The sequence below is a fragment of the Takifugu rubripes genome, chromosome 5, assembly GCF_901000725.2.
Source record: "Takifugu rubripes chromosome 5, fTakRub1.2, whole genome shotgun sequence".
Taxonomy (NCBI): domain Eukaryota; kingdom Metazoa; phylum Chordata; class Actinopteri; order Tetraodontiformes; family Tetraodontidae; genus Takifugu; species Takifugu rubripes.
This window is the reverse complement of record NC_042289.1, coordinates 5,656,407-5,665,979: the sequence shown is the minus strand read 5'-3', so window position 1 is coordinate 5,665,979 and position 9,573 is coordinate 5,656,407. Positions and strand designations below refer to the sequence as shown.

The window sequence follows — 9,573 nt, the reverse complement described above, 5'->3', positions numbered from 1 at the left end:
AATGAACTACAGTGGGAGTACAGGCTGATCACACTTCCTGTACCCTGCCTATCAACAAAGCTTAAAAAACCACAGGGCCTAAACTGAATTCGTGCTTGGTGATGCTTAATTTTTTCTTAAATGAAATGAAGTAAGACATGGCGTAATAATGATGAAATAATTTTATTAATACTCTCAATTAGACTTTTGTTAGTAAAAAAAGAACCCGACTGAGCAAATCTGGATAAATTTAGCCTATACTGTAGGTCTTTAAATAAACTCATATTCAGATGTGAAACCTCACACAATCTTGTGCACGTCTCTGCATTTGTAATGGGAACAAAGGTAACAAGTAGAAACCCACCTCTGTGATAGTGAGGAGCTGTGCTGAGGCACCTTTCTACAAGCTAACCTGGTCTGCTTGTTGTCTTTCAACCTAGTTTTAACCTCGTCTCTTAAATCTAGTTTTTGAACCCCACGGATTGCTGTCCATAAAAATCTGTGTCTGCACTTGCAGGACGAGACAGTCCAGCATATCTGACACCATCCCATCAGTTTGAACTTCAGCAGACCAGCTTGACATAATTTATTTGCGTTTGGAAAGTTAATAAAAACCAAAAGACCACATATCTGTTAAACAGTTAGAAAACAAATAGGAAAAATTTGGGCAGAAAATTTATTAACAATTAGGAGCAGAACTGACAGCCTGTACTATTGTTTCTTCAGTTTTGTGATGACTTCCTGACAACCATCATGATTCGGTTGATGATTTCTGTCTGGTCCACTCAGTGCAAGTGTAAACGTGCTCTAAAAAGCAAACGTTGATCTTCAAACTTAGCCTACAAACATCTGGTCAGTTTCTTTGAATGATGCTCTGGTGTACAACATCTGCCACACTGATGGTCACCGTGACCTTCAGGTGGCGCTGTGTTCTTCTATCACTCGGTTGGAACAGTAGTCCTGAATACCTGGGGTGGGAGAAACACACGCAAATGTGTGGAATTAGACAAATCTGAATTTGCTTTGGCAGGGTTCTCTACTTTAAATCAAGAGCGCAAGTATGTTCCGTTCAACTGGATGTTGCTTTATTCCTCTTTAAATGACTGCTTCCCATTTGTAATGCTATACTTCTCCTTTCCGAATATTTAATTTGCTCATGTAACCAAACAACTCATCATCAAAAACACCAGACTTCCCTTGACATTTACGTATTCTTGGAATTTGTCTGGCAACCTCAATAAAAAGGCTTCAGAAAAAGCTTGTGTGTGCACTTTGAGTAGAGGTGAAAAAAAACAAAAAAAACTTACTTTGCACAATATTCTGGTAGACTTTGGCAGCAGGAGATTCGGGTACTTCTTGGAGGAAGGACTTTCCCTCGTCGCAGCTCCGCGCTATCCTCGGGTCCAGAGGAACTTTCCCCAGCAGAGGTAGATTTAAGTCTGAACACATGCGCTCAGCACCTCCGCTGGTTGGAGGGAAGATCTGCGAGGTATTCTACAAAAGAGCAAAGAGGCCATCAAGACCTCATCTAGTGCAGTACCAAGAAGGTTCTCTGATGTCGTCATGGCTGAGATCCTTATTAAAATAGTAAAAACTATGTAATAGGGTTATATGGTTTTTACTATTTCTATAGCAATTACTGACCCAGTGGGTGGTGGGTGCAAGTTTGTACTTGACCGAGGGATAATCAGAGCAGAGAAGATGCCTGTGGGTCCTGCTTAGCTGCACGCCTTTAGTTTAAACATTTTCAACCCCCCAAAGACACAAATCAATAAAATCCAACCCTTAAAACTCCCCTTCATTTCTCTGTAAACCGAACGCACCAGACCCACCTACGATGGACCCGCTACGCGCCGAATGAATCATTAACCTTGCATGAAGGACAGACAAAGCCGCTCATGTTCTCCACCACTCCAATGATTGGCACCTTGACCTTCTGACAAAAACGGATCTCCTTTCTCACATCCTGCAATGACACCTCCTGTAACAAAAAAGAAATAAAAGCATCAGTGAGTGAGCGAGACTGTGATTGGCCCAGGTGTTCTCCCCCAGTCCCACTGGTGTCATGGCAGAGGAAGAGGAAAGGAAGAGTGGTGCATAACTAATTTTCCTTGACTAGAAATGAGTCTCTTGCTGAGACACAAATTAAGATGAACTCTCACTTTGTTAGAAGGTAGTCAAAACTGAAGAAATGAGGAAATGAGCCAAGCTAAGTTAAGATCCAGGAAGTGTTTATCCAAATTAAAGTTCTCACAGGGTAAAACAGCAGAAAAATATCTGCAGCATGACTCTGTGGTTCCATTGTAATGTGCAACTGCTGCCAACAGATTAGTAAATGTGGCTCTGTTTTTGTGCCTGGTGAGAACATACCAATTCACCTGTGAGGTTATCAGCAGATCACCTGGCAGCATCTGGCCATTCTGTTGCTATCATGTCATGCATTCTGTTGCCTGCTTTTCCAGTTTGACTGTACTGTGTAATGATTCACACGGAGTAATCCATAAAGCCAGGCAGGTGTCATTATCACAGCAGAGACCTGGCACTCACCATGACAACCACCATGGTGATTAAAAACATGGCACTGGTTACATGGCCTGTAAAGTTTAATTATCTCAGTTACAATCCATGTCTACACTTCACAGAACTTTTTAATTCAGCAACCATTAATGTCAAAATATATTTTCCAAGTGCAAGTTGTTCAATATTGTTATAGCATGATGAGCAACTCAGAGCTACAATAATTTGCACCTCTACCATTTGTAGCGGTGCATGAAGAGTTTGGACTGAGTGCGATCGGTTGTTGGTCAAAAGACACAAGTTTAATTCTAAAGCTTAAATAAGAGGTATAACCTGCTCACAGGATTTAACAGAGCAGCAGAAAATGTTGGCCACCTTTGCCTCTGTGTTTGCCTCCTCTGAGACAGTTTAAATGTGAGGATGTGTCATGACTAGGCATCAGTCGACAGAGAAAAAGTACCCAGAGGTGGAAATTCCCACCAACGCCTTTGCTATTGATTTGATGCTTCAAATTGAAGTTACCGTCAGAGAACGGGGGTGTACCTGTGGCGTGGTGATGATGACGGCGCCGTCCACATGGGTGGAGCTCAGGTACTGTACAATTGATAAATGCTCATCTGATGTGCCAGGGGGCGTGTCCACGATGAGGTAATCCAGTTCTCCCCAGTCGACGTCCCTCAAGAACTGCTTGATCATCCCTGCCGATGCGCGCGCGCACACAATTACAAAATAGCTACATCAGAAGGAATATTTTGGATCCTGACCTTGTGACTGTGCGAGCTAAAACACAGGAGCTCTCACTGTCCAAACACAGATTTGTTAATACGCACCGTTCTTCTTTGGGCCTCTCCAGATCACAGCATCATCAGGGCTGCTAAGCAGGAAGCCAATAGACATGACTGCCAGGTTGTCTTCCACGTACTTAAACACACACAGGCACACGTCCCTCAAAAATACAGTATGTTTCGCTCACTGACTAAATAAAATTTAAAACTTGTAGCGCTTACCACAGGAGACCAGCCGGAGCCGCTCTGGTGCACCTGTGCATAAGAAAGAGGATCATTTCACAGTGCTGGAGAGCACAATGTCCTTCAAACTACACCGAGCAGCAGCTGCTGCGGCAGGAGAGAGAGAGCCTGGCATCTCTCACCAGAATTGTATATACTTACCTCAACTCTGGTTTTTAGAATGAGGTAAAACCCAGTAATTCTTTTTGTAAAATTTAACAATCTCAAGAAAAATACTTATCACTTTGTCACAACCCACCTGTTCACCCTCCAAGCCCATCATTCTGGGAATGGATGGACCACAGATATCTACATCCAACAGTGCCACCTGAGAAATAATAAAGAGTTTCAATCCCTCATACATGTCACCAAACACTGTCTTGAGATTTTTAAACAATACACTTGGAATTTCCTAGCCGTGTCAGCCACAATGTGAGACTTTACTGCTGGCAGCCTGGCGACTTTACAATTATGAGGTCAACACTGAACTCTAGTGGTGCTTTGCTCATAACAGGGCAGAACTTTCATCTCACTAAAAATAACGTTTGTTCCCTCCATATTATTTTGCATTGACTGCTGCAGCTTTATATTACCTCCTTTGTGCTGTCACTTGCCAGAGCATGTGCCAGATGGGCACTGAATGTGCTCTTTCCTACTCCGCCTTTTCCAGACAATACGAGGATCTTGTGTTTGACTGTCGACAGCTTTGCTCCGATCTCTGCTATAGCTGGAGGTTACAAATAAGAAAATTAAAAATGCACGGCCATGGCAAATGACTGATTTATGGCTACAGAGCGATCATTTTAACTTCTCATGTTTAGTGAAGGAGCTAGTTTGGAGTAACTGAAAGTTACAACTGTTCAACCTGTAGCATGTATGAAATAGCTGTAATATTCAGTAATTTATTACCAGGGTCAGGGGTCTTGGTAGCTCCAGAAGAACACAGCTTTTGGTTGGGACATCCTGCACATGATGAAGCTTTTCCTGCTTGATCACTGGTGGTACCAGGACAGTCTACGAGGTTTAAAGAGATTTTTTTAAATTTGGTTTTTCTTTCCCCTATATTTAATATGGTGTAAATATGGAGATGAGGTCATATAATGATGAGAAGACATTTCCTGAAGTGATAAAGTTAAAGTTGTCATTTTAAACGGTAATCCTAATTGAACCGTCACAATGACGCAGCAACCACCCGTTGCCGCTCTCTTTACTGCGTCACATCACGCATTTACACTGTGTTCGGAGCCTTGGAATATACAAAGATATCATTTAATGAACTAAAAATGACAAGCTTTATCTGGTAATTTCATCAAGGCAAAAGGGTAGAAAAATTAAAACTAAGACATCGTCATTTACTTGTTTGCATTGAGTGTAGAATAAGACGAAATGAAAATTTTCTTTAATAGATTTAGTTATGTGCTAAAATACATATTACACAAGACAAAAAATTAGCATAAGGTATATATGTATAGGCATCAAGAGTTTTCCTCTACTAGAAGTTGATAAAATTGTTTTGTTGTTTTTTCAAAAGCCCAGTGCAGATTTAGATAAAAGACAAAAGAAGATGATTATTTTCTCAACACTGTTGTCTATTAAATAAAATAAAAATTACAATCCCAGTAATTTTATTTAAACACTCACGCTCTGGTGCGTTATCCGGTACGTCTGCCATTTTTGGATTGAGTCCGTTTACAAAATGATTCCCCTTAGTCAAAGGTTCCGGTAACGTACAAAAATGTTGACTGATCAAAACAGGAAAGGGAAAATTCTTTATACAATAATATATCCTGACTAATTTGTATTTTTTTTATTTGTAAAAAAAAAAAGAAAAAAATAATCGAGTCGATTTCTTATAGATATCTATTGTGTTTTTATTTAAAACAATTTCTGACGACTTTGGATCTTACAATGTTCGTGTACTAGAGGGTGCTGTTTTTTGATTTATGATAATGTCAGCAAAACCAACTGTCTATTGTCAAAGCACACATGGCTATCGTAGTGTTGGGGGGAAAAAGTGTAGTGTTGGAAAAACGAAAACAAGATATGTATTTTTATAAATAATTTTTTGGCTTGTTTTTTTTTTTTTTTTTAAATGCCTTTATCTTTAAAGGTCTAAACATGTGTACAATTTTCATATTATATGCGTGGTGAATACAATAAGCTCAAACACAAATGACATGCTCTACATCACGTTGTGCTCTTTATGTTATGGATTTCGGAAGTTTATTTCACAAGTATATTAAGCTTCTCCAATTTTTTTGTGTCGGATGGAACATCTTGTGAGGAGGTTTTAAAAAAATATGTAGGATTTTAAATGCCAATAAGCATGATGGGAGTGTATAATAAGTATGAAAAATTGCACCTGTTTGCAAAAAGTACTCCTGGTCTGATATAGTTTAAATCAGAAAAAAAGTAGCTTTGGAAAAAAAAAGTATGGCAACAACAAAAAGCTATAGCAACAAGAAAACCACAAGATATGAACAACCACTGCAGAACAGGACCTATTTCCTTCAGGCTGGACAGTGACTAACAATAGGGCAACAGGAAATAGTTACCCAACAGCTATGACATCTTTATATCTTTCTGTTACTGGTGGTTCCTCTATCTCTCAGCACTTTTTCATGAAAAATTTTTGCTGTGGAAGGTTATGATGCGCTGCTGTAACGACCCCGCTGATCCCCTCCCGTATACTAGGGGTCTCTGTGACTTTGCCTCTCACATCCTGATTGGACTGATGGGCTAAATGGGTGCTGCCTATTAACTGGCACAGTACCAGTCCGTTTCTCTGGCTGGATGTCCTATCTGCTTAACAAGCTGACAGCATACACTTCTATTCTGCCATTTCTGGCTGCTCCTCCAAGCCACTTTATCATGTGCAATTGATAATTGTTTTATTAGTATTAGTTCCTTAGTTTGTAAATTAAAATCACATTTCTTTTGGATCTACACCCATCTGGTCTTGAAAATTGTTGCAGTTATCTGAGCCGAACTGTGACACTGCAGAATCTCCACAAATAAAATTACGGCATAGATACTCGCTATGCATGTGCTGCAGCCTCTGCACATTTGCAGGACACAGCATGTTTGCAACTAAATGCATTACTAAACTCTAGGAAAACAGGATTGTTTTTCCTGTAAACACATGAATATCCTGAAGGTAAAGGCTAAGTGTTGACACTGCAGTTAACCAGAAACCATAACGTATGACTTCACGTTCAGTTTTCTGGTGGAAGAGAAGCAGAAAATCAGGTTAGGATATGCATATTTATTATTTAAGTATTTCACAGCGTAGGAAAAAAAAACATTTTCAGACCAACCTGTTACTCTGGTAATCTATGTTTAGCTTGTCAATAAAGACACACCCACCCACACATACACATATAAATTATTTATAGCAAATGGAATAAAATCCATCCAGTCTGTCTAAACAGTGGATCAGTGCAATTTTATACATACATCCATACTAAGGAAAACAAATGACATTGCGTGTGAAATCTATAATAAGCCTCAAAAACGTGCAGAAGTATCAGTCCACTCATCCGTCATGGTGTCAGACACATTCTGTCCATTCAGCAAGTGTTAGGTCAGATTCTGGTCACAGAGTTGCTCAGCACAAAAGTTAAGCCTTCTATACACAAACTGTCATCACGCTGACAGTGACCATCTCATCCTTATGAAGATAAACTGAGGTGTCTGTGTGTGTGTGTGTGTGTGTGTGCGCGCGCATGTGTGCGTGTGTGTGTGCGTGCATGTGTGTGTGCGTGCCTGTGTGCGTGTGTAATCACAGACATCACAATATCACACACCAAGTAGGAAAAGGTTATTTATAGGGAAAAAGGATAAGGTGTGACATGTCGGTGCTGTTAACAGCCCATATGTGAATATAATGATGGGTGTCCTGAATGTTTAAACCTTTAACAAAGGGAAGTTTTCATTTCTCCTCCTTTTTTCCAAGGTTGTAACACAACACGTGAATTATATATTTGCAAATAATATATACTTAAACTCATAAATTAAGAGAACTTGTTTGAGTCTCGTGCCTCATTTGAATTCTCCAGAACATCCTGAGCCTTTGGAAAAACAGTGCCAAAGGATTACCTTGGTGTTGGTTTGCACACTGCAAAGGAACACGAACATGCAGTTAGACATATTTGCAGTATAAGTTGATAGAGTCAACATTTTTTGCTCGATTAGATCTATTTATCTATTTATCTGTGTGTCCAGTCTGCTCATTAACAAGCACTCTCCTCCTTCCATCTCTTTGAAATTCTCAGCTGCTATGGGGACGTAGGGGTCGTCCCCTCTGAGACTATTTTCGGTTTTAAATGCGCTTTGTTGGACACTGTTGTCTGACCAGCTGATCTGCATCACAGAATTCGGAGACTGTCTAAAATGTCACCTGTTTTGAGACCAACTTTGAAAGTTTCTCTTAAACCCAGATGCTGCATCTAAGAGACATTGTGCACATTGTGTGTTTGTTCGCTCAGTAACACCACAAAAATATGGATTTTCCATCAGTCACAGAAAAACAAACCTTCAGCGCTGTATCGTGGACATAGCCCAGGCCCTGAGGACAAACAAAATAGTAGCTGTTTCTCTTCACACTCACTTTAAGGGAATATGAGACTTTTGTGGAATTATTTGGATGCTTTTTGGATGATAGAGACAAAATGTCACCTACAATTAACAAAAGACTGCAGCTCGTAGGCAGTTAGCTTAGAGTAAACACCAATTTTTAAAGAATGAAGGAATAAAAATACTGGATCTCCACCTGTGCACATTTTTCCTCGATCAACCAACTCTGATTGGGAGGTGGATGTATGGCCTCCCAAACGCTGATCACCCACAGTGAACTGTTTAATTTTCCGGTGGTAACTGGGAAGTTGCGACTCAATTTCTTTAACAACAAAAAAAAAAATTGATTTCGTAATTCTGTCATGTATGTAGGATATTGTGCAATGTATCTGTGCGAAAGGCTCAATCTGATGACCGGAAAGAGTAATTTCAGACTTTTTCTTTGCCAGGCCGCTCCAGAACGAATCATGGACATGAGCCCCTCAACACGATAGCTAATGCGAATAGTAAGCTATGTTTGTTGATTATTGACCTATAGTCCAATGGCTAGCCTGATTGTTCAAACCAAGTCGCTCTTTCAAAACTCCAAAAAAAGCACTCACCCTCAAGATTCAGAGGTCAGTGATGGGCGGCGTCTTTGGATGTTGCAGTAGATCCCGTGAACAGAATAACCATTGTTATCTGCCCGTCAGGGATTATTATCTGTTTACGCGTCGGACATCGGAGGTTGAGAGTGCAGTTGTGGTGACAATGAAAATATGTTAGCGCCAAGGAAGGAAAGTTGCTTGTGTGTGTGGGAGCGTGCGACCTTGTGTGTCATAGTGTTTCTGTCAAGGAAGGAAGATTAGCTGGCTTGTAGGCTATTTCTGGCTACATAGCTATACTGACAGACAGCTGGAAACCATTCAGTCAACACTGTAAACATTTAGATGTCTAGAGGAATTTCACTAATAATTATGATCAATTTTTAAAAAACATTGTCTACCCACCTCCTATTATGAACACACACACACTTGGATGATGGAGGAGGGAGAAATGATTGTATGTGATGCCCGCGTCTCTAACGGCTAAATAATGGCGGTCGTCTTATCATTGTACACTGCCGCTGGTCGTTTCCTTGTTGACTTGAGTGCAACTTCAGCCTGTGTTTGTTTGTGTATGTGGGTGTGTTTGTGTGCATGTGGGCACATGTGTTTTCAAGAGATAAACCTACGATAACTGCTTGAATGCTGGGTCATATCCCTACTTTCAATTAAAAGGTACAGTGAGTTTTAGCAGCATCTAGTGGTGAGAATTAAATCTGCACACTCCCTCGCCACCTTGTGGGCAGGTGTTTAAACAAATGAATGTAAATCTGACCATGCAAATTCCATGTAAAGTAATATGTGTTTACGTGCCATCTTTTATTCTTTACCAGATGTGGTCATGTCACACGGGCTGGCGCACCCTGGGCTGGGTCAGGTGGGGGGAGAATTGGAAAAGAGAGAAAAGCAAA

The 9,573-nt window shown here is 40.4% G+C and overlaps 1 protein-coding gene across 1 annotated transcript; it reads right to left on the bottom strand.

Moving 5' to 3' along the window:
• Positions 1-149: 149 nt before the first annotated feature.
• nubp1 (nucleotide binding protein 1 (MinD homolog, E. coli)) lies at positions 150-5,261 on the bottom strand. The gene is made up of 10 exons (XM_003964520.3): positions 5,145-5,261; positions 4,413-4,517; positions 4,097-4,230; positions 3,763-3,831; positions 3,504-3,536; positions 3,327-3,417; positions 3,040-3,194; positions 1,850-1,960; positions 1,287-1,473; positions 150-947 (listed from the first exon to the last, which is right to left on the bottom strand). Exons 1-10 carry the CDS (start codon positions 5,173-5,175, stop codon positions 895-897), a joined length of 969 nt encoding a protein of 322 aa, XP_003964569.1. The 5' UTR covers positions 5,176-5,261; the 3' UTR covers positions 150-894.
• Positions 5,262-9,573: the final 4,312 nt, after the last annotated feature.

Coding starts and splice junctions, on each gene's coding strand:
- nubp1 (XM_003964520.3), bottom strand. CDS start 5,175: ATGGCAGACGTACCGGATAACGCACCAGAGC. Junction 3,832..4,096: donor CAAGTGACAGCACAAAGGAG/GTAATATAAAGC, acceptor ATTATTTCTCAG/GTGGCACTGTTGGATGTAGA. Junction 3,418..3,503: donor GCTCCGGCTGGTCTCCTGTG/GTAAGCGCTACA, acceptor TGTGTGTTTAAG/TACGTGGAAGACAACCTGGC.